At 40.5% G+C, this 25,980-nt stretch overlaps 1 protein-coding gene across 1 annotated transcript in view; it reads right to left on the reverse strand.

The window, feature by feature from the left end:
- The window catches only part of LOC109937939 (adhesion G protein-coupled receptor A1), a 458,189-nt gene that overhangs the window by 273,432 nt on the left and 158,777 nt on the right, over positions 1-25,980 (reverse strand). The window contains exons 3-5 of the mRNA XM_048609008.1: positions 14,492-14,563; positions 6,538-6,609; positions 4,937-5,008 (exon numbers count right to left, since the gene is read on the reverse strand). Coding sequence (XP_048464965.1) covers positions 4,937-5,008; positions 6,538-6,609; positions 14,492-14,563 — 216 coding nt within the window. The remainder of the gene's footprint in view (positions 1-4,936; positions 5,009-6,537; positions 6,610-14,491; positions 14,564-25,980) is intronic.

The raw sequence follows: 25,980 nt of genomic DNA on the forward strand, positions 1-25,980 counted from the left end.
AAATAAATAAAGTAAAATAACTTTACACAGTATACTAATCTATTAACTATAATAAGATTCGATTCCTGTATAAGAAATTTGAAAATGAAAGTAAAATCAATAGATGAAATCAATCTATGAAAAAATTAAAATGCACTTTCTATGATCCCCAGTGCTTCAAAGGTGAAAAATTATTTTTTGAAATATTGATAAATGCAGCAACCAAATAGTCAACAGCAAGGTTCCAAAAACAGCAAAAAACAAATGCCATTGCCCCTTGTTCTTTATTAAAAACCACATGCAGCACTGTAACCTCTCCAGACATCTATTGTTTGGAAACTGTTTTGTCAAGAATTTTGTTTCATACAATGCAACACTTATATTTTGAGTTGGTTATCGATGCTCCAGGCAAGTCCTGAATAGCACTGATAAAGAGAAATGCTAGACTAATGGACTTTTTGGAATTAGTTTAGCAATTGTTCCTCAACAATGTTCAAGCAGAAGTGTTATTTATAAAATACAGATGAATGACTTTCAAGAAATAAAATAATTTAATTTTTAATCAGTTGTGCTGGAGTCATATAGAATGAAATAGTGATCAAAGTTTGCTCCTCCTGCAGAAAGACGCTTAGTTTTGCGTAACTTGCTACAAAAGGACATTTTAAAATAGATTGCATCAGTGAACAAGAGGTATTTTCACCCAGTAGGATACCATACCAGTGGCATTTTCCTCATTAATACTTAATTTCCAAGATGTCCAGGATCTTCAGCTAAGATTTAATCCATTAAGTGCTGCATGATCTCAGTTTCGAAAATGAAAACAAAATTCCTATCTTTCCAGAGCAATCGAATGGAAGCTGCACTGCAGTAAATTAGCAAAACCTGTAGGACTTTTACTTTCTTCTTACAAGTTCAGTGACATATGTCATAACATTAAAGAAGGTTGCTGTGTCTTTGGAGGTTTGAAGCATCCAGTGAGAAGGCAGGTATCACATCTTCATTGTTGGGGACTCAACCTGGGGAATCAGGTTGGTATTGTATTCTAGGACCCCTACCTTTCTGAGGTTACTCATTTTAAAGAAAAAGCATTAATGCAAACCCATCACATGGGATCAAGCCCAACTACTTCCAAAACAGAGGCAACGTGGGAGAATTGGAGGATGGGGCAGAGGTTAGCCCTTAATCCCGAGCGAGATTGTGGCTGATCTTTTAGCAGACTCCATGTACTTGACTTTGCCTCATATCTCTTAAAGCTTTGGATAATAATAATCTATCCATCTCAGTTTCTGCATTTTGAAGAAAAGTCTTTCAAACTTTTAGCACACTTCTCATGTGGAGTATTTCCTAGTTTCACCTTTAAATGTCTGGCTCCCATTTTTACACAATGCCCCATTGACACCAACAGCACAATCAGCAGATATAGTTTCTCTCTATCTACCCTATATGTTTCCCTGAATATATTAAAAGCTTTGATCATCAAATTACCCTTTAACCTTCTAAATTCTAAGGTATACAACCCAAGTTTGTATAAACTCTCACTAATTCAACCTTCAGAATCTAGCTATCATTCTGGTCAAACGGAGTGGCCACTTCAGTAAGGACAATAAATCCTTCCTAAAGGGGAGTGCCCAGCACAACTCAATGCTCCAGAGATGCTTTACTGACGACTTTGGACAGCAGAAGCATAGCATCTACCCCCATGCATCCAATAGCGTTTTGGCTATTTTCTGCATCTGTTCATGACATTTTAATCATCTATGTATGTGGAATCTCAATTATGTTTGGACAACCACAGTTTCTGACTGAAAATACTCTGTCCAATACATTTTCGGTTCAAGTGGATAATCTCACATTTGCTTAATAATGTTTGACTTTAGCTTTATTTCTTTATTTTTGTACTTAATACTAAGAATTACTGTAATGTTAAACTTTTAACTTTGTTCTTTCTTTCTACCTTGTTCTTATGATTCTGTACCTAGGTACCTGTATCTAAGATGGCTCCTTGTGTGGTGACATTTACACTGTACTCCTTTACTTTTGTACTTGAGTACATGTGACAATAAAAATCTAAATCTTTAAAATCTAAATATGGAAATACGCTTGCCAAAGTATTGCCCATTGACATAATCGTTCAAAATCTCTTTGTAATTGTATGCTTCCATCCACTCTGCTTGCAAATGTCATCTACATTTGTTTAATGAGCTGTTCCTGAATGCTGCACTTAAAGGCCACACTTTGCAATATTCCAGGACATGCAGACAGGTGCCTGATTCCATATTATTTCAATCAGATGAACTGCATTGGGTCCTGCAGACTCTCACAAAGAGTGGCATTGCTCAATAACTGTCAAGACCTCAGTGTTATTTCTACACCAAGGAATTTCTAGCTCATGATTTCTGTATATTACATTATAGTACTAAAGCTAGCTTCTAGGTCCAGTCCGAAAATAAATGTCCTCATTTCTTGTCAGTTGCCCAGGTATTCTTCATAGATGAAACTTTGCAGATTTAATAATGTATCTAACTGTAATCAGTTTCTATTAATAACCAGAGTGCCTTTAATAAGTACGTGCAATAGTTCAGTCTGCAGAAGGAGCTGGCACTGTCAGCACCACACGTTCATACTGTTACCGATCGCTTATGCTGGGCCCTCAGAGACCAATTTTTAAAAAGCCTTCTGTCAGAATAAAAGAGTGTAATTGAACAATGTAGGATTAAGGTCAGATCATGGCACCCTCACGTACAATCAAACTAAGTGAGCGCCTCTGCATTATGCATCATGTGCAAACCATGTGCATTCCAGTGTCAATTTATATTTCGCAAAAAAGCTTGCAAGGTTTATACTTTAAGGCACCATTCTAAAAACAGAGTTTGGGAGACAATTCTATTCACTGGTTATCCTATGGTTTGCATCAAACAGGGATATCACACCTAAATGAGATCAGTTAAGTTAATTCAAAGCCGTAATGGTCAGAATGTCTCAGCTATTCATTGCTCTGACTGAGCTATTAGTTGATATTTCTAACTTGATAACTCAACACTGATCTCAAGTTCCAACAAAAGATCATTGATCTGTAATGTTCACTGTTTCTCTCTAACCACAATTGCTGGCATATCCTCAGCATTTCAGTATTTTCAGCATTGTCAGTTTTTATTCCAGATCCTTTTCTGTTTTCACCTTTGTGAAAATGCTCCTGTCATCCGTACATGTCTTTTTGTATTTCACATGCATTATCATTTTTCATTTTACACATGCGTTACTTTTTTTAAGACAACCAAAAACATTTAGTCAGTGTGTTCTGAATGCTAGCAATCTCCAATAAATTTGTCCAGTCAGAGAAGAAGACAGAGATAGAATGCAAGTAGAAAAAACAAGGAACATCCAAGGCATTTGTGAATGTCAATCTTTCCCCTCAGCTGGGTACCTCAGTCAATGACCCATGGAATACTATATTTTAATAAGTACAATTTTGGATCATTAATGGTAGAGACTTGCAGGATACAGCACATTTTGGGTTGTGACCTTAAGTGGCGTTCTGGGGTCAAAAGCTGCCATGGAGCTTGACAGATGCCTGACAGATGAGTGGTGCCTTTTTTCTATGATGGTTGAGGCCTAATTAGCTGCTCACTGGAGGCTACCTTCTGTGGCAACAAAAAAAAACTTAGATGTTCCTTTTGTTTCCTTCCTGCTTTTTCATCAACCCCCTGTATGTAATGGGGCTTGCCAGACATTGGGGAAGAGGTGGGTGTGGGGTGAGACAGGAAGGTGGGAAGAGAAAGATTGCAGGAGTTGTGGTAGGGTGTGGGGGACAGTGGGGGGAGGCTTGGGCAGGATTGCACAAGGCTGGAGGCCATTGTAGGAAAAAGGAGATGGGAGAGTCTGGACAGCGATGCGATGTGACAGCGGGAAAGAGGCTGGCGGGTAAAGGAAGCAAAGGTTATGGTTATGGGGGCAGAAGGAAGGGATTAGGTGGAACATTCAAATTCTTTCACCCCTTCATCACTGAAAACACCAGGCCTGTGCCCTCAAACTTTCACCCCACAGTCACACAAAGTCTAAGCCATTAAAATGTAAAGAATTACAAGACACGGAGACAGACAGAGTGAGAGCGAGACAAAGAGAGAGAGAGAGACAGGTGCCTATCAATGTGACATATTAACGTGGGCTGAGATTGTTTTGCAAACTGAAGCCCTACCCTAGAATCAGAGAACGAGGGGAGAACCCCCATCAGTTCTCGGAGGGTGGCCTGGCAGGAACAAGGATTTTGCCACAATTGAGATCCCTGGCATCAGTGGTCTCGCCCACCGAGAGCTTCATACCCATCCACTGTCCAGGATCATGGAATGGCCCAAGCCAGAGTTAAGTGAAGGCAGGGTCGGGTTGAGACATGAGAGTCACGGTAGTGTGTAGGGTTGGAAGCAACGGCAAAAGGTATGGCTTTCGGTGACAATCTCCCTGCCTCAGTGGGGCACAGAGCCCGGATAGTTAGGGACTTTCTGGAAGGCCACACAGAGTAAACAAAATTCAGAAGATCAAAAGTCTCTGATACAAGGTGGAAACATATTTCCTCACAGTCCTTCTGATTTTAGCAATGTTGACATGCTGTTGTCTGTAGGGAGAAGACAATTCTTCAGTTTGATGGTTGGTCAGGTGGACATTTTATTTTCATGTATCAGCACCCTCACACTAGTTTCAAATATGCAGATCTTTCATTGTTCTTTTATTAGCCCACCTAAAAACAGTACCCAGACATTAATGCTGCATGGCAATAATATTCTATAACTCAGAACTGAACCTTCTGAAATCTGGAATTGATCAATGTAAATTGACTAATCAATGTCATTTAACAAAAAAAAAGAGATAACTCAAAAAACATGAGCAATACAAAAAAATCAAGCTGGATCAAACAGAATTGATCCCTACTAATTCACATTTCACATTATAAAGATATACTCACAAAACTTTTAATGAGCCAAGTTCAACAAACAGTCCAAGAGGAAGAGTTGAAAAGATGTTCCCCGACAAATTCCTACAAAAAAAAAATGCATCAATTATTCATCAGCACGGGTATACATGACACATTGGTGGTGCTGGTGGTGGTGGAGAGAGTCAGAGGGAATAAGGGCTGAGGGCGAGGTCAAGGTAGGGGAATTGAGCAGGGATGGCACTAAGTTTGTGTAACAAACGGGAAGTTCAGTTCTTTAAGCCGATTACTTCTGGAAGGCAGGTGGAATTTGTTCAAAGGTAGACATCATTCAATTCAAGATGACTTCTCGAAGTTTGTATCCACCAATGACTTGATTTGTACCTTAAGTTTCCTTCTCATTCTAGATTATTAAACTAATTATAAATCAATAAAAATGTTAAAATCAATACAGTAGGTACATAATTGGAAAAAACCACGATAGTCATTTGTTTAATTTTTGCATACTCTAAATACTGTAGCTGACATCCTACAGAAAACCTGTCATCTACAAAATACCTTTTTACTTATCACAATAGATCAATGTTTTTAAATATTACATAAATAGGTATAATACACAAAAAAAAAGGGTACATATACAGGAATTAGAACCTGTTAATAATCCACTGGAATCATTGAGCTACGATGTGGACAATACACTTTCCTGGGCACTGGGATCATGACATGCAATTACCTCACAGACAATTAAAGTGATGAAGGTATTTCACTCTTCTGTACAGCTGCCAGTCTGGTTCAGGGAAAATGTAATGCTCAGTGACCACCCCCTCAATGAGGTGTAGCCAAAGCAAACTATACTCCTGCCTGAGGTGGAGGCAGAAGTGCTCCTTGAAGACCCTTTATGGAATATGGACCCTGACGAAGGCCCTCTTCCCCTGCTGTCAAGTTTTGCCCCGACTATCTCTGCTCATTTCTAAGTCATGCTGCAGCCTAACAGGAACTGCATGAGTGGGTCCAGCTGTTCTGCATAGATGTCTTTCAAATCCATAGCATTTCAAACGGTCCCTCCTGAACAAATATTCAAATGTACTTGTTTAATAAAGGGGTTTAATGCAATCTGAAAGGTTGCAAATGGCAGATCGGCCACACCATCAGCATTCGCTACTAATTGATGCCACAATCTGCCCAATCTGCATGCCTCCAGTGACTTTGCTCTTCCTGACATAGTTTTTAGGGCAGGCTATGCTGTGCCTTTTTTTTCCCAATCTCTGGAACCAAATTCTGTGGCCATTCGCTTTAAATCTGTAGTAATACTATCACATCTATGAACCCTTCATTGTCACCATCAAGCCATCAATGACATACACAGCAACCACGTACTTCCAACTTTAAGTGTTTTTTTTGCAGAATACAGTCATTTCCAAGTCATTACAATGAACTAATCTCAAAGTGTTAGCCTAAGTAAATTTCCAACCATTCCCAATTCTGTGGCATTCTCTTTACTTTTATGAGCAAAATTGCTTAAAACTAAGCTTGCCCTTAAATTCTCAGCAGACTGAGAACACCGATTCAAAAAAAAAAATATTTAAGAGAATCTTCATTACATGACTAAAAGCAATTAAAAGCTATGTACTTACAGCTTAGACAAACTGGTGAGGCCTGTAAATATCTCAGGACTCAGACATCCTATCCTGTTGTTTGAGAGATCTCTGCAAACAGAACAGAAAATAATTTATTTGTGAAATTAGGCTGTGGGCTGAAACAAGGTAGTATTAGCATAAAATAAGTGATGTGGAATTGAGCATTATAAATCAGAAAGCTCCAGAGACAACATTCTTGGTCCAAACCCTCCCAAGTTAGATTTCAGACAGTTTGTATGGAAGGTACAATAACTTGATTCTCTATCCCTGGCTAGAAGAGGAGAAAAGTCTGCCTGGTAACATATCCCTCATCATTTTTCAGCAGTCGGTATAGAGTGTACGCTTTCATTGATCAACACCAGGGAAAGCTGCGTCAATCCTGACTGCAAGCAGCTGGAACTAACACATCGATCTGTTGATCAGGAAGCAGGAGATGTTTGTATGGCATCAGGCTGAATGGTCAGCTGCCGCCATGAAGGGTACCAAAATTAAACAGTAACAAAGAAAGTAGACAGGAAATAAGAGGAAAGTAGGTCTAGGAAGTGTTAACATGAGAAAATATACAGAATGATTTACAAAAATGGAACAAACTTTGGACCAACTCAGATTGCAATTAGTGTTGTACTGATACAGCATAGCACAAAAGCATACGCACTAAACTATAGGGACTGTCTCTGTCATATAACATAGAACACAGAACATTACAGCGCAGTACAGGCCCTTCGGCCCTCGATGTTGCGCCGACCTGTGAAACCAATCTGAAGCCCATCTAACCTAAACTATTCCATTATCATCCATATGTTTATCCAATGACCATTTAAATGCCGTTAAAGTGGGCGAGTCTACTACTTTTGCAGGCAGGGCATTCCACGCCCTTATTACTCTCTGAGTAAAGAACCTACCTCTGACATCTGTCCTATATCTATCACCCCTCAATTTAAAGCTATGTCCCCACCATCTGAGGAAAAAGGCTCCCACTGTCCACCCTATCTAATCCTCTGATCATCTTGTATGTCTCTATCAAGTCACCTCTTAACCTTCTTCTCTCTAACGAAAACAGCCTCAAGACCCTTAGCCTTTCCTCATAAGACCTTCCCTCCATACCAGGCAACATCCTGGTAAATCTCCTCTGCACCCTTTCCAATGCTTCCACATCCTTTCTATAATGCGGTGACCAGTACTGTACGCAATACTCCAAGTGCGGCCGCACCAGAGTTTTGTACAGCTGCAACATGACCTCATGGCTCCGAAACTCAATCCCTCTACCAATAAAACCTAACATACTGTACGCCTTCTTAACAACGCTATCAACCTGGGTGGCAACTTTCAGTGATCTATGCACATGGACACCGTGATCTTTCTGCTCATCCACACTACCAAGAATCTTACCATGAGCCCAGTACTCTGTATTCCTGTTACTCCTTCCAAAGTGAATCACCTCACACTTTTCCGCAAAAAACTCCATTTGCCACCTCTCAGCCCAGCTCTGCAGCTTATCTATGTCCCTCTGTAACCTGCAACATCCTTCCGCACCATCCACAACTCCACCAACTTTGGTGTCATCCGCAAATTTACTAACCCATCCTTCTACGCCCTCATCCAGGTCATTTATAAAAATGACAAACAGCAGTGGCCCCAAAACAAATCCTTGAGGTACACCACTAGTAACTGAACTCTAGGATGAACATTTCCCATCAACCACCACCCTCTGTCTTCTTACAGCTAGCCAATTTCTGATCCAAACCGCTAAATCACCCTCAATCCCATGCCTCCGTATTTTCTGCAGTAGCCTACCATGGGAACAAGTAAGGAGTTATTTACATTGACTCAGATCATCAGGTCTCTGGATAGTCAGATATCAGCTGTACCTTGAAAGACATAGGTCAGGATCTCTCAAAAATCCCAAGGTGCCGACTCTATTCAAATTACATCTGATGAACAATTACTCTACATTCAGTATCTTCTGAAAGTATGTTCAAATCTGAACTGAAGTCAGAGCCCTTGAACAATTCAAACTAACCTACCATGATTATGACCCAAGAAATGTCAGAAGTTTTAAACTCAGTTCCAATGGCTGGATAACATTACAACTGATCAAATTCCCATTGGAGCACCCTCCCAAATCCAGGACTATTACTTCAATTCCCCTTTAACTCCCCACTATGCCCAAGAACTGACCACAACCCAAACAAAAGTCTCCCTCCACAAACACCAATACATCCCCGAGAACCACTGGTTTGAACACACCCCTGTCCCACTAACTCTACCTCTTAACCAACTCAATTTCCCACTCAAAACTATGAGTCAGCCTCTCCACCAAACTCGCTGTTTAACCTTTTTTCTGATGAAGGGTCTTAGGCCCGAAACGTCAGCCTCTCTGCTCCTATGATGCTGCTTGGCCTGCTGTGTTCATCCAGCCCTGCACCTTGTTGTCTCGGATTCTCCAGCATCTGCAGTTCCTACTATTGCTGTTTAACCTGGCCTGATTACCTCCTGACCTGCCAACCCTAACCCCACCCCCCACAGTCATTACCAACCACGCCACCGATCACCCAACTCTCCACTCGATATGTCCAGCCTAACCAACTCATCCCATGACCCAACTCATCCCTGATTCCCCGATACCCACCCTGCCCCTGTCACAACATGACATTCTCCCTGACCCGACCCAATGTATTACCAAATACATTCTGCTTCTTCAACCACTTACGTACAACCCTATCATCTAACATCAAATGTATCTGGCTTAGCAGGAATTAGCAACAGGAACGTCAGCCTGAGCTGAAAGCAATGTCGGAGAAATTGACAGACCAGAAAAAGAAAAGGGAGATGCACAGTGCACACTTCAAGGAGTGAGAAATCACTCATGAGACAAATCAGTTCAGATAATAAAATGCCTAGCAGTGATGCTCTACTGAAAGAACTGAAGCAGGACATATAGTAAGCTAAACAACTACTGAAGCAGCAAGTGGAAGAGTCCCAGGCTTCGACAAAAACAAACAAAAAATTTAAGGGTCTAAACAATGATTAGAGCAGATTATAAAGGAGAAAATATACTGAACTTTGAAATTAGAAGAATATAGCTTATAACATCATAGCTTCAAAACAAACTGAAAGATCTTAAGGAACAAATCAGCAATTGCCAGGAAGATTTGAATTACTCCCATTATGAAGACTCTCAGGCTCACTCACTACACTTAAGTAGTTAGGAGGGGAATGTTGCACGTCTACCTTTCCTTTAAGAGAGTTCACATTTAAGGATTCCATGTACTGTATGTATACAATGTTGCATTAGGAAGGAGGTGAATTTGCAGACAATATAAAAATAGGTAAAAAGGCAAGTTGCAAGAGGGATACAGACAGTTTACAGAGTAATACTGATAGGTTAAGTCAGTGGGCAAAAGGTTGGCAAATGGAATATAATTTTGGAAAATACAAAGTTGTCCTTTTGGAGTGGAGAAGGAAAGAACAGAATATTGTTTAAATGGAGAAAAATTGCAGAAAGCTGAAACACAAAAGGGACTTGGGGGTACTTTTGCATGAAACACAGAAAGCTAACATAGATGCAACATATAATCAGGAAGGCTAATGGAATGTTTATTATTAAGGCTTTATTAATCCATTAAGGCCCCCTTTTATTTCAAGAAGATTAGAGTATAAGAGTAGGGAAATCTTACTGTAAATATACAAAGTGCTGGTGAGACCACATCTGGAGTACTGTCAGCAGGTTTAGTCCCCTCATTTAGGAAGATATTATTTCATTGAAGGCAGTTCAGAGAAGGTTCATAAGGAGGATTCATAGTATGGAGGGACTTAAGCACAGGTTAAACATGTTGGGACTCACTGGAGTTTAGATGAACTGGAGGGGAGCTGATTGAAATAAACAGGATTCTTAAGGGACTTTACAGGGTAAACGCTGAGAAGATGTTTCCTTTCATGGGTGAGTCAAAGACCACAGGGCATGATCTCAGAATAAAGGGGCACCAATTTAAGACTGAGATGAGGAGGAATTTCTTTTCTGAGGATCGAGTGTCTTTGGAACTCCTTGCCACAGGCAGCTATGGGGGCAGAGTGCTTGTGTATATTTAAAGCTGAGAGACAGACAGATTCTTCATCAGTAGAGGAATCAAGGATAATGGGGAAAGGACAGGAAAGTGAGTGAGTGTGAGGGATGTCTGCTCAGCCATGATCTTACTGAATGGTGGAGCAGGCCGGAGGGGCTGAGCTTGTCAGATTTCACTGTGATCAGTACTGTGGCCTTAATAATTTATGTGTATTAATAATTTGGATGGGGGACAGAGTATGTTGTCATCAAAGTTGCTGACAATATGCATGAAAGCAAGCTGTTAGGAGAATATAAAATACTGGACGTTGGCCAGGAAGGTGGTAACAGGAACCAGGTCTGTTACTGTGTCAAAAGCTGCCTCTGGTCGCTGAAGTTCAGATTTTCACAGGAGAGCTCCTGAAAAGGGAGATTTCCTGTCCAGGTAAAGCCAATGGGAGCAGATATCTGTGAGAAGGTAATTTCAGACAGCTAAAAGGTAACCACCACTGAGGCTACTGGTTACCTTGAGGGACAGAGTTTGTGTCAAAGCCTTCCACCACACCACATGGAGACAAGATATCACAGGAGACCCAGAGGCAGCACCCAGAGGAACAGCAGGGAGGTTCTGGCAACAGCAGATCACATTGTCATTCAGATGGACCCCTCTCCGTTTAGCATCATCTCCTTCCACCTCCTTCTCCTCCAGTGAGCTGTTCCATTCTATCTTCAGAGTACATGTCTCTCTGGAAATTTTGTTTTTTAAAAACAGAGAATTCAGAACACCACAACGAGCAAGATCCTCACAGGAGGGTATTTTAAGTTAGTTATCGCCAGACTTATCCAGGCCACAGACCTGTGCCCTCTGAACCTACGACGCCCACCAGTTGTCAATCTGGTTTTCCAGCCTTGGTAGAGATGTCTGTCAGCTGAGTGATCTTCACTTCTGCCTGTAGATCCTGTACTCAGGGCAATGTGACATTGTCCTCCAGGCTACTCTTCACTTTCTTCTGGTCTGCTCAAGCCCAGCACAACGCCCATCTGGGGCAGATTGCTGCTCTTCATTTCTCCAATGGTTCTGATTTCTGAGTGTGTGGCACTCATTTCCACCTGCATCTTTGGTGTGGACTCATGAGCTCACCTACTGCTCTGATGTCCCTGCAATGCCAGAAGGATGATCATCACCTGGACTGGCAAAGTTATCAATATTGGCTAAAAAAAGAAGAGTTAACTCTGTTTTCTTCTCACAGATGCTGCCAGACCTGCTGAGTTTCCCCAGCAATTTCTATTTTTGTTTTAGATTTCCAGCATTCACAGTTCTTCGTTTTAAATTAATATTGGCCCCTCACTGTACTGATAATGGGCCACTGCAAATTTACACTCAGATGGATAAAATCACAAATTATCAAAAGCACAAACACTTACGTTTTCAAACTTTTGAGTGTCCTAGTACAAGGGTCACAATGATTTAGTGTGCAACTACAACTAATAGGTCAGATGACAAATGGAGCATTAGCCTGCATTGCAAGGGGGAGGGGATGGAGTAGAAAAGTCAGGAAATGTTCCTACAACTGTGCTGGGTATTGTTGAGATGACATTTAGAGTACTGTATGCAGTTTTAATCTCCTTATTTAAGGAGCAATATATTGCCAAAAAAGGCAGTTCATGGAACATTTCCTGGCTTGATTACTGGGATGAAGGGTCTGTCTTTTATGAAAAGATTGAGCCGATAAAGCTTATACTCAATGGAGTTACAAAGAGTGAGAGGTGACCTTTGTGAGAGAAATAAGACTGTGTGACAGTTTGACAGTGTCGATAATGAATGAGTATTTCCTTTTTGGGGAAATCTAGAACAGTAAGAGGCTGCAGTTTCAGAATAACTCTTCCTTTAAAAGGTGGAAATGAGAAGGAATTTCTCCTCTACTTCAGAACAGTGGAGATTAAATCATTGAACATATTCAAGGCCAAGTTGGACAGATTTTTGATGTACAAGGGAGTCTAGGGTTAGGGGGGTTGGGGGCATGCACAGGAAAATGGAGCTGTGGCCATGATCAAATCAGCCAGGATTTGTTGAAGGTCTGGAGCTGGCTTGAGGGCCTACACCTATTGCCATTTCAAAGATGGGCGGTATATCACAGAATGCTTGAGATGTGCCACGGACTGTTCCACAGACTGCATTAATGACCTTCCCAGACTGACTAACCCACTGGGAATGTTAATGAACAATGCAGAATGGAATCCATTTCTAGGCAGCTTTTCTTCATTTCTGGAAGTCCGAATTGTGAAAACTGGACCCCAGGGCAAATTCTGATGCAAATGCCACTCAGTATGATTCAAACTCAAAGGTGCACTTTGCAGGAATTTACACCAATTCTCCTGTTTCCAGTCACTGTTGCCAAGTTGTTGATAGTACAACCCCCACAATGCAATCACATATGTTCTGTTCCTTGTAACCACAAGTAGTCCATGGGGATGTCCTGATTTGCTTTTAACCCTGAAATGCTGTGCAATAGGAATACAATCATGTTTCAGACTAAAGATAGGCAACTGTGTAGAGATTTGTATGGAATAACTTTAACAAAAGGCACAAAGAAAATATTTGCTTTTCTCCACTCCATTTCAACTTTCAAATGATTAACATAGCATTGAAGAGAGTTGCTGTTTCATCCGTTCACTTGTGCATCTATGTATGCATCCATTAGGTTTGTGTTCGATAGCAGTGTCATCAAAAGATCCACTTTGAGATATCATGAAAGTGAAGAAATCAATTTTCAGGCTGATAAGGCTTTGAAAAGTTTTAGTCTGGAATTCCAAATAATACAAATAAAATATTTTACACATTGAAGAGTGTGTGCACAATCCCCACATTCTAACTTTCATACCAACTGTGTTGTCAACTCAATCCTTTCTGCAAATGAATACATTACAAAATAAATAGCTGTCAATGTTACTACAAGGATCAAATTTGCATGCATATCCTTTGCAGCATAAAAAAAATCACTAAGTGTCAGAGCTGTTTAGAAATGAGGTACACATAAGAAAATAACTGGAAACTTCAAACAATTCAAACAATTGCAACCTCAATCCACATCGCTGTTGGGAGCTCTTCACAAAACCTAACTCTTGAAACAAGTCAAACCTACAAAAATGCTTCTAACATTGAAGCCCAAATCCCTCAAAATACATTCATTTTAAGAGACAGGAAAAGAAAATCAATTTCTAAAACAGGTGCTAAAGCCTTTAAAATAAAGAAAAGAGGAAAAAAGACTTTAATCTCTTAAACTGTGAAACTGAAGAGAGTTTATACCCTTTCACCCATGGGGTTGCTTAGAGATCATTGCTGTAAAATGTGCAGGTTAGGTGGATTGGTCATGCTAAATTGCCCATAGTGTTCAGGGGTCTGTAGATTAGGTGGGTTATAGGGGGATGGGTCTCGGTGGGATGCTCCAAGGGTCGATGTGGACTTGTTGGGCCGAAGGGCCTGTTTCCACACTGTAGGGATTCTATGATTCTATGATCTATGATTCTATGAACATGAACTTTAGAAGACCGCACATGAATGCATTTTCCCCAACATCGTAGCAAGCGAAAATATTTCATTGCTCTGGAAAATTTACAATATACGGTAAAAAAACCGTGAAATATGTTGTTTCAGATTTGATTGAGAAATACTGCCAGTTTTTTTAAATGCTTTGATTTTGCTTGGTTCCGTGTAAACACACCACCAAAAAATAACATTGATCAACTTCTTTTTTTGCAGTGAAGTGTATCTAAATATATAAATTATGCTGAGAGTAAAAGTGCAATGTTTCTCATCAGAATGCTGGCTAATGCTTTACCTTAAGTTCCCTCACAGGACTTTATCTAATGTGACAGGGCCTAGGCAATTCAAATAGAATGAATACTTACAGCCGCTTCAATTCTGGAAGCCCATAGAGAGCCCCAGGCTCAATGTTGCTAATCAAGTTATTCTTCAAATCCCTAGAGAGACCAAAGGAGAATGAAAAATTAATTATAGGTTGATGAGCTGTTTTCTTAACGTAATGAGTGAAATATGGTAGTTTAAATTAAGTGCTGTGTGTTTGTTTTCGCAACAACGGAGAATGCATTTTGTGGCTTCCTTACGAGTTCACAGAGATTCATAAAAGAGCCTGTTTTCTTAAAGAATTACAAGAAAATCTTCAATACTTTTTTATTATAAATTTACAGCACAGCAGCCACTTTGACACACTGCTGTTGATTCTAAGGATCGGCATTTGAGCTCAGGATCTAGACTTCAGAGTCAAATGATAAAGGCCACAGACAAAGTCATAGAATCACAGCCACAACAATGCCAATACTCAACCAACTAATACAAGATATCAATATCAGACCAGATGGAATTAAATGAGTGCTCACATCCAGACTGTCACAAACTATTCGAGCAGTTTGGATGATTGATGTATCCTGGCATGGCTACCAACAGTTAAGGAGCTATTTAGTGTAAGTTGTTGTTGTTACCAGGCAACATTGTAGGGTGTCACATAAAAGGTAAGCATTCTGAAAGTTAATATTAACTTGCATTGAGCTTCTCACAACCTGATGTTGGCATATAGTCTTTGAGTAGGAAGTAGTTTATCCCTAACATTGTCCCAATGGAGACAGATGCTATATTCCTGGCTCCTGAATTTGTAATTATGCCTAACTGATCATTGTTAATTTACCTATTGCTACATGCAGTAAGGAGTACTTCAATTATGTAAGATAAGTTCCTCCTCTTGTTAAGTCTCTACAGTGGTCTAGCCTTTGCCACCGATAAGTGAACCGGACCTTAGATTCAGTTTGGAAAGGAAAGGATGATTTGTTTAAATTGGATGAATTCCCACTTTTTGTTACAGTGTCCCTTAGGAGTTGTCGGATCTAATTTAGGTTGACTTGCTACCTGATTAATGAGAATGTAGAAAGGAGGATTGGTGGTAGCAAAGTAGTCTAGCTACAAGTCACCAGTGGATGAATAACCCGAAATACGACCTAGTCAATTACACATAGGGCCGATTCTCTTCGCTGAGAGAAGCCAAGCACAACAGCCACTAAATACCCAGAGATCAGCCCTTCAATATGCTGCTTCGCACAGCATCATTAAACAACCCAAGTTTCATAGCATTAAACTTTGCAAGCTAGAAAAATAAACCACACAAATTCCCCATTCCAAAGAAACATTTTCTTTGTTCTTATTTGTTCCTGGGATTTGGGCAATGTGGGCTAGGCCTGCATTTGTTGCTGATCTCTAATTATCCAGAGGGAAGTTACTGGACTAGTAATCCAGAACCCCAGACTAATGTTCTGGATAGATGGGTTTGAATCCCACCGTGGTCAATGGTGAAATCCAAATTCAATAATAACAATAAAAAAAATTAGTCTAATGATAACCATGTAACCATTGTCAATTGTTGTGAAAATCTGTTATCCTTAAAAGGTCTGGCATACATGTGATTCCTGATGCAGTGTATTGTGTATCATGCAGTGTATTCATTTTTCTGAAGAAGGGTCTAGGCCCGAAACATCAGCCTTCCTGCTCCTCTGATGCTGCTTGGCCTGCTGTGTTCATCCAGCTCTACACCTTGTTATAGCAGTGTATTGTGATTGGCTTTTAACTACCCTCTGGGCAATTAGGGATGAACAAAAGATACAGGCTTAGCCAGCTATGCCCACATCCCATGAACAAATATAAAACAAAAATGTTTATATGCAGAGGGAGATAAAATCACTTGTTTCTAGAACAGCTAAACATCATCTTTTGTTTTTGTGTCACATGGGACAAAAGGTTCTGCATTCTTTTAACAGCAATGAATAGTTTGGAAATCTAGAGTCATACAACACAGAAACAGACCCTTCAGTCTAACCAATCCATGCCAACCATAATCTGAAACTAAACTAGTCCCACCTGTCTGCGTTTAGCCCATATCCTTCCAAACATTTCTTATTCATGTATTTATCCAAATAAGTCTTTTAAATGTTGTAACTCTACTCACATCAACCACTTCCTCTGGAAGTTCATTTCACATACAAACCCCTCTCTGTGTAAAAAAGTTGCCCCTCATGTCTTTTCTAAAACCTTTCTCCTCTCACTTTAAAAATATGCCCCCTAGAGTCGAAATCCCCAACCCTAGGGAAAAGATACCTGCCATTCATCCAATCTACACGCCTCATGATTTTATAATCTTATAAAGGTCACACCTCAACCTCCTACGCTCCAGCGAAAAAACTCCCAGCCAGTCCAACTTCTCCAATTAACTCAAACCTTCCGTTCCTGGCAACATCTTGGTAAATCTTTTCTGACCCCTCTCCAGTTTAATAATATCCTTTCTATAACAGGGCGACCTAGAACTGCATACACTGCTCCAGAAGAGCCTCACCAACATCCTGTACAACCTCAAATGACATCCCAACTTCTATACTCAAAAGGTCTGAGCAATGAAGACAAGTGTGCTAAATACCTTCTTAACCAACATGTATATACGTGATGCAAGCTTCAAAGAATTATGTACATAAACCCCTGCGTGTCTCTGTTCCACAGCATTACCCAAGGCCCTACTTTCAATTGAATATGTCCTGCCCTTCTTTGTTTTACCAAAATGCAATACCTCGATTTATCCAAATTAAACTCCATCTGCCACTCTGCAGCCCATTGATCATGATCTCTTTGTAATCTTAGCCTTCTTCGTTGTCCACTATAACACCAATTTTGGTGCCATCCACAAGTTTCCTAACCATGCTTTCTATATTCTCATCTAAATCATTTACATAAATGACAAACAAAAGTGGACCCAGCACTAATCCCTATGAAACAACACTGATAACAGGCCTCCAGTCTGAGAAACAACCCACCATCACCATTCTGTTTACTGTCGTTAAGCCAATTTTGTATCCAATTGGCAAGCTCACTGACTCTCAAATCTACTGACGATGCAGCTACATTTCATGTTTATAAACCAAACATATGTTTAAAATTTTACAAGGGTAATAAGACACGTTTCAAACTGTTGTATAATTTACTCCACTTATGGGAATCACTTCGAGTGCACTCGTTTTCAACAAATCATCAGCAATGAAGGTTTACACATACTCAGAGTAACCTCCCTCCACACAGCCCCTATTTTTGTTGTTTATGAGATGTGACCTCCACTGGATTTCTTCAAAAACATCATAAGTAACATTTTAACATGATTCATGTAATTCATACAATAATTGAAGAACTCAATAGACATGAAATTATGTAAGATAATACTATGAACAAATTAATACATTTGATTTAAATTGTTCTCCCTGCTATAAAACAATAATACAATACAATGTAGCACCGGAATAGGCCCTTTGGCCCAGCAAGCCTGCGCTGATTCCTAATCCTTATTTAGACTTGCTACTTATTGCACATACTTGGTTTCTATCCCTCTGTTCACCTCCTGTTTACCTGTCTATCAATCAAGATATGCTTTAAACGTTCCAGGCACCCACCATCCTGTGTCTGAAGTATTTTCCCCACACTCCTTCCTCTCACCTAGAACCTGTGCCCTTTCCACCTTGGGAAAAAACCTCTGACTCTCCACCCTATCTGTGCCTCTCAAATTTTGTAGACCTCCAGCAGGTCACCCCTCAGCCTCCATCTTTCCAGGGAGCAGTGAGTTTAAGTGTGAGGCAACAAGGCAAGGTAAGGAGTGCCACGCATTGGCCAGGAATCGAACCTGGGTCTCTCATGTGACAGGCGAGAATTCTATCATTGAGCCTGTAATGTAACTACCACAAAATGTTGTAACCTCTCTTGTGGAGGATTGAACCCTATGATAGCTGGCTGTTACACCTTGATGTGCAGCACTGAAGTGCAGAAGCATCCTTTAAGTGGATTGGAGGTAGGTCAGGAGGGTTCTAAGGAGCCTGACGCATATTCAGATGCCTAAGTCTGTGAACTTGAGGTGAACATGGCTTTTGCTGCTGCAATATGCCTTGAGATGTTGGTGCTTGGTATCCAACATGGAGATCCTTTGGAGCAAGCAGCAAGCTAAATTTGTCAGGTACCCACTCTGACTTCCATATCAAGGATTCTTGGTATCCAGTTTAGTCACGGTTGGTGGCAAGACAGGGAACTGCATATTAAGGAGGGAAGATGTGTTGTTTCCAAGGTTATTAACAAGCAACAATACCCCTTAATGGACCACTCAGCAGCAAGAATCTCACCTTGATACCCAGAATTTAGTTAGAACATGTAGTGAGCTGGCCCTCGCATCGAGTTAGGCCTCGCTGAACCTCTTGCAGATTTGTTACGTTTCTCAGTAGAGCCTGCATTGTTCAGGCCTTTCCAAGATTCTACCCACTGTTCGAAATCAGGATGATGTGTGGCTTGGAGGACAACTTGCAGTTGGTGATATTCTCACAAATCTGTTGCTGTTGCCCTTTCAGATCCTGGAGGTGGTGGGATTGAAAAGTGCTGATGAAGGAGCCTTGGAGTGTTGGTGCATTGCACCTTGTAGACAATATACTCTGTTGGCACTGGGCGACAGTGATTGAGGAAGTGAATATTGAAGGTGTTAGATGGAGTATCAATCAAGCAGATTCCTTTATTCTGAATATTGTCAAATGTCTCGAGTGCTGTTGGAGGTGAACCCATCCAGATAAGCAAAATGTTCCATCACATTCCTGACTGGTGCATTCCAGATGGTGGACAAGCTTTGAGGAATCAGGAAGTGAATTACTTTCTAAAGAATTCTCACACTCTGATCCGATTTTGTCACTACAATATTTATACGGCTGGTCTAGTTCAGCTTCTGGTCAAAGATAGTCGTCAAGATGTTAAGAGTGGCAAATTCAGTGATGGTAATGTCTGGAAGTGACGGTTGGATGGTCTCTTGATGCATGTTGTTATTGCTTGCTGCTTGTGTGTGACACAAAAGTTACTCTGCACTTGATAGCCCAAATCTGATTGTTGTCCAAGTATTGGCATATTTGGCCAGGGTATGCTTCTGTATCAGAGGAATCAACAATGGTGCTGAACATTACTAATGATTACACAAACAACCCCAACCTGCCTTTATGATGGAAGGAAAGTTATTGATGAAGTAGCTGAAGATTGTTGGGCCTAAGACAGTACCCTGAGGAACTCTTGCAGTGATGCCCTCGAGCTAAAATGATTCTCCATGACATTAAGCAACAGTGGCTTCAAATGGGGCAATTTAAAATGGGAGATATACTAATGTCAGGGTGGAGAAGTTATTATGATACCTGACTTAATACTGCTGAAATCTGAATTTATTTGAGGGGGGAAAAATAGATTCACCTCAATCCTTTCAGACCACACTGCTCTAAAGCTTATGTTTAAAATTTTAAAATTCCATTTACACAATTCAACTGCAGTCAGTCAGTCAAGGTTTTACTGTGGAATTCACGTGTTCTTAAATATTGCTTTAACCAATGAGAAGGAGGAAAGTAGTTTTTGTCATAAAAACCATTTTTCTCCCAACTCTTCGGTGAATTTCCAATCTAGAAAACAAGAACTGAGAGCCTGCAGAGCACAGAAATGATGCATATTTGTTTATCAGCACAGAAGGACGTTTTGTAGCATTAAATGAAATACTTACTTGAAGGCCACACAACACTAAAAGCACACAGTGGATCATTGCTTTAAAAAATTAGTTTTAGCTATTTGACTGAGAGCTATTCACTTGGCATACCTATCATAGTGAAAAATTATCTTCTCGAGGGAAAAAAAACTTGCCTGTAACCACGTACCCACTGCCTCAGTCACTAGTATTCCAACAATGCTCATCTCCTCCACCAGTATAAGTGTGTAACTCTAATAGTGTAAGGAGTCAATTATATTTTGTTTCAACATAAAATCTTGTTAGTAGTTATGTCAACTAGAAAGGACTGTAGATTCAGATGAAGGCCGCAATATTATGCTGGAGTTGTGCAAACATTCACTATCCTTGGGAGTTGTGCTTCTGTACCTTATTATGTTTGTGGATCTCAGTCAATGGAATTGCATCCTTAAAAAGCCATTCACAGAATAAATTATTCTATAAGATGCAGACAGAGCAAATACTCAAGTGGTTTTGCCGCTACATTTATTAAGGTGCTTTATTTTGTTTTTGTAAACGGATCTAAAATAACATTTCACATGGATGTAAAATTGAGTGAATTAATGAGCAAAATATGAAGTATCAAACAAGCTACATTTGTCTTCAACTGTGTATATCACTATGAATATTTAATTCTCAAGAAATGTTTATACTTCACTGCAGATAGTACACACATTGCTTAACTACATTTGTAATGAAGTCTGTCCCTGGGAATGCCTTGGTATTGCATATCCAATGGTGTAATTTTATACTGGCATTATTACCTTAAAAATAATTAGGAACACAATCTGGTCTGAAGTACCTGAAATGAAGAACACTCCCTCATGTTTTGTATTGGTAATATGAACTGCAAGTCAGTAGCTAGAATGCCCAGAATTAAAGCAATAAAATAAGAGCAATGCAGTTCAAATTAAAATTTGATTTGTGGAATTAGCCTCTGTTTACCTGTAACTGTGGACTCAGTTTATCTTTAAAAAAGACTTGATTGTTTACAGATCAGTACCATTTCAGTCGAAGGTGAGCCACAGCATCAATACATGCTCATGCATGCTTTCTTTATGACATTTAGAAATTGAATTATTTTCAATTTTACAATTTGCACTTGCAAATTCTTTGAGCATTAGGAAATGCGTGGCATTTATCAAGCACTTGAAACCTGGTAAATGTTAATTCTGTAAATGGCAGAACCATAACGATCAGAGGGTCGGGTTCAATCTACAATAGGAAGTGGTTTAGTCTATCTTGGAGTGATGGTGTAAATGCTATAACTAGTCAAACAGCAGTCGGTCACGGTTCTAACATTTGTTTCTTGAATGGAAGTGCACAGATATCGATTTGTAGGTGCAAGTTTAGACTCAGCTTTGATGATATTAAATCTGTAATAGGGCTGTAGCTACACCTACAAAAAAAAAACATGCAGGTTACTGAAGCAAGATGATTTTATTGATAACAGTGTGGAGCTGGAGGAACACAGCAGGCCAGGCATCAGAGGAGGAGGAATGAAACATCAGCTTTCCTGCTCCTCTGATGCTGCCTGGCCTGCTGTGTTCCTCCAGCTCTACACCTTGTTATCTCAGACTCCAGCATCAGCAGTCCTTACTATCTTTGATTTCATCGATAGTTCTGCGACTAGGGTGTAAAAGACACAACTTGGTGTCCTGGCATAACACAAGGAAGAAATTCAGCTATAGCCACATAACTGTTGCATATGATTATGAAAAGATCTGAAAGAGTTAGTACTTGGTGGAGTGTAGTAAGCAACACCTGTTATGGGGACCTGGTCTGGATAAAGAAGGAGCTTGCAGAAACAGACCTAAGGCCTAGTGCTCTTAAGTTTCTGTAGTAATGCAGGTTGCCCTTGTGTAATCTTTAAGTAGTGCGGTAATTCAATAAACCTTTACTGTTTGCTTCACATGGCTGTTCCAGTTAGACCAGGAAAGTGTGTATCCTAATCCTACTACATGATTGTGGGCTTGAAGGCACCTACACACTCAACAAAAGCAACACAAAGGTCTTCTACACGATGACAAAAAGCGGTTGGGATAGAAATTGAAAATCTGAAGGACAGGTAAACAAATTTCAGCATATTGAAGAATGGGGAAAAGAAAGTTAATAATGCCAAACGACACCATTCCCCGGCCCCCACCCCAACCACAATATTGGTGAACTAGTAGCTGCCCGATCACTTCCATGGGAGATGGAGGGGTGGTCTTACTGATTTAAGAGCCCTTAGACATTTAGCTGGCCAGCATTAGGAAAGGTAGACTTTCATGCAGTCAAGCCCCCCGTGGGAAAGAAATCCCAACTCCAAGAGACGTTTGGTCAGTGGCTATTCACCACTGGTTGTGATACTGAGTGATGGCTGCTGTTGGCAATGCTTCAATGGCCAATTTCAGGATCATCTGTGAGGAATCTGTGGATACAGATGAGTGAGACAGAAGAGGAGATGGGGGGAGGGCAGTCAGCAGAAAGTAAGGAATGAAGGGAACAGGGGAATATAGTTAAGTGGTCTCCTCCCCTCCCAATGCCAGGTCCCGCGAGAAGATACTGAATGCCCAAACTTAATTGGGGACAGTTTTCCCAACAGCAGGAATCTAATGCAGTTAATCCCTCTCAATTGTCCTTACCACCAGGCTTCAGGGGCTCAAATAAATTTCACCCATTATGCATTCTTTGGAATTTGGATATTTGTAAAAAAACTTAATATCTACAAGGAACCAACAAGTTCAAAAGCAACAAATCCCCTCAAACAGATCACAAGAAAACTTGGAGATTTGCAAAGTGCCGGCTGCCATTTTCAGAGAATCAATTCACACACACGCACTTCTACAGTAAGTGAAATCAAATTTATTTGTCACACGTACTAAGCATAGGAATACATAAATATAGCGAAAAGTGCACAAAGTCACCATTCACTGGCACCCACCTGGTTACAAAAACCAGAATTAAGATTTAACAGAGCCAAACAGATAAGCAAATAAAAAAAAGTCCGGATCTCAGAGTCCCAAGTCCCATCTCCACAATGGTGCAGGTAATGCTCCAAATCACTAGGCCGCCATCACTGTCTCACCGGGCCACACTCACCGCCAATGCCACTTTGGTCCACGCTCGATCAGCCTTCGTTGCAGGACATGGCCTGCACGTTCAGCTCCCACCACATGGTTCCTGATTGTGAACTGACTTAGTTAAAACAGCGGGACTTGGGTGGGGGGTGGGGTGGCGGTGGTGGAAAGATAGAATTACCACACAGAGGAGAGAAGATGAAGAAGACAAAGACGAAAAAGGAAAAGTTAAGCGAACTGGTGAGCAGAGTGGAACTCAGAATGGAGCAAGTTACCCTCCTGCTATCTTGCAAATAAAGGGTACAGAAGAAACTCTTACTAGTTAAAATATTTGAGGCTGACTGTTAATACTAGAATTTATGAGGGCCAAGTTCATGCCATGGACATTGATCGATAGTTGGAGAAACTAGACAAGAAAGAAACTGTTTTCAGCAGAGCCATGGTGGTGATATGGTAGGCAGCAGTGAGTGTGAATGAAGTATGGAGTGTTGGAATTCTTGCTGTTATGTACACAATACCTTGAGTGGAATCAATACAAGGGATCAGAGGTCTTTCCTACTGCTGAGAGACTATGCTACCTCTTTCTGGGAAGTCTTGCCGAGCCAGAAGCTAATCAAGTAATGATGAGGATATCACTGGGCCTTACAGGTCACGGGTAAGTAATTAGAGGGAGGGGAATGGAGGGGCACAGAGAGGGGAGGTCAGTAGCAAGGTAGCTCTTAGTGGCTCCCCTCCCTTCATGTCCAGTCCCTTGGTAAAGCACAGTGTGCCTTTTATCAAAGGGCCCAGGAGGTGCCAAGCTGTCTGCAGGATAGCAGCTGCTACATGGTTGTAACCCAGCTGGTGGTGAGGCCTCACTGAACGTTTTGTCCAATTCTGCCACAAGATCTTACCAAAACCGCAAAGCTTCCACTCGGAGATCTTTTGACCCATCCTGCTTTAGCATTCAAAATAAAACTCTTATATTTCTACGACAGTCTGACAGACTGATTAGGAACTTCATCTTCAGTCCATTAAACCACTTAAGGTGCGTGTTCTGTTCTCATTCTCTCCCCCACAATCTTTTATTGTTATTATTTTTCAAAGATTCACCCACCTACATTTTTACATAGTTTGCATTGACTTCTTGCACTACCATGTCAATGATATCTATCATGAGGGCTGCTCTATAGAAACAAATCCAATGTCTTAAGAAAGGTTTGTTCGATGATGTCCAATCCACTTTTCTATTTGGCCCATCTCTGAATATTAAATCTTATAGATGATAATATTTTTCCTGCCACGTCTTCCATGTGTAATTATTTATGCTTCTTAACTTTTAAAGCTTTTACATTCTGCAGTAATCCACTGCTGTTTAAATCTCATTCCCCTAAAGCTCTTACTTCTGGCATTTGCATTTATTTTACTTTCCTGAAATTGTGCAGAATAGAAATGCTTAATGTGTTTCCCCACTTGTGAACTTTTTTTAATTCTGTTAAATAGTAATGTTGTATATCTGTAGTGCCTACTGGAGGTTTTTCCCATGATGTGCTGTCAAAATGGAGATATCCCATCTGACACAATGAAATGGAGTTTTCCTGCTTTCTGTGACCAAATGCATAATTTAAGTCTTTTTCCTCAACTCCAACAACTCAAGCCCTGTGCTTGTGGCCTTAATAAAATCTTCCTGCTAGAACTACAGTTCAAATTAAGGACCTTGCATTCTTATCACAACCTCAGAAGTCCTCTAAACATTTTCTTTTTAGATTCTATCTACTTTAGCAATTATGTGGTCCATTTTTTTCTCCTTAATTCAGTTTTGCAACATGCCTAATGCTGCGAATGCAGCATAATATACTTCAGTGACACTGGATTTCCTTACTGGAGCTGTGCCTTACTGGTGTCTGCTTGCTACAGTGATGACACTCATTGTGAACTGTAAGTATTCCTTTTTAATACTTCTGGCTCCTCAGCCTGTTTACATGCATTGTTAAATTAAAGTTTCTCCCTTTACTCAACAGTGTTTTATTTTTACAAACTTCACTTATGGACTTACATCGGTTGGATGCATTTGTTTCCCAGTTGAATCTTTATTCTGTAACTGCTGGGTAGGATGAACGTTTAAGGTCATTCTAGATCACGCTGACGTTTCAGCACTTCCTCTCTAGATCCGTAGTCAAGACTGTAGTTTCTCCACATTGGTCTTTCCAAAAGTTGCTGCCGACTGCTGGATTCTTCAGACTCTTGTAGCTGCTCACTGTCTATATGACTAGTTCTCAAAGTAGCAAAAAGTCTTTGAAATCATAACCTCATTTGGTTTTCTGGGAATTATTTCTCCCGGGTCTAATGGAACTTTTCACTAATTGATCTTAAGCAATATATTCCAACAGTAATCACCATGTGGTAATTGTGAGTCGAAGGTCAATATTCCTCCTTCTTTGACACTAGTTCTAAATGGTTTATTTGATGCGGTGGTAATGAATCAACCCCTACTGACTATTTGCTAGAGGAGGTTTCTGTCTTAACAAGAAGAAGGGCAAAATCTTAGACAACAAGGTGCAGGGCTGGATGAACACAGCAGGCCAAGCAGCATCATAGGAGCAGAGAGGCTGACATTTCGGGCCTAGACCCTTCATCAGAAAAGGGGGAGGGGAAGGGGGTTCCGAAATAAATAGGGAGAGAGTGGGAGGCGGATAGAAGAGGGATAGAGGAGAGGATAGGTGGAGAGGAAACAAACAGGTCGAAGAGG

The sequence above is a fragment of the Rhincodon typus genome, chromosome 20 (genome assembly GCF_021869965.1).
Source record: "Rhincodon typus isolate 14 chromosome 20, sRhiTyp1.1, whole genome shotgun sequence".
Taxonomy (NCBI): Eukaryota; Metazoa; Chordata; class Chondrichthyes; order Orectolobiformes; family Rhincodontidae; genus Rhincodon; species Rhincodon typus.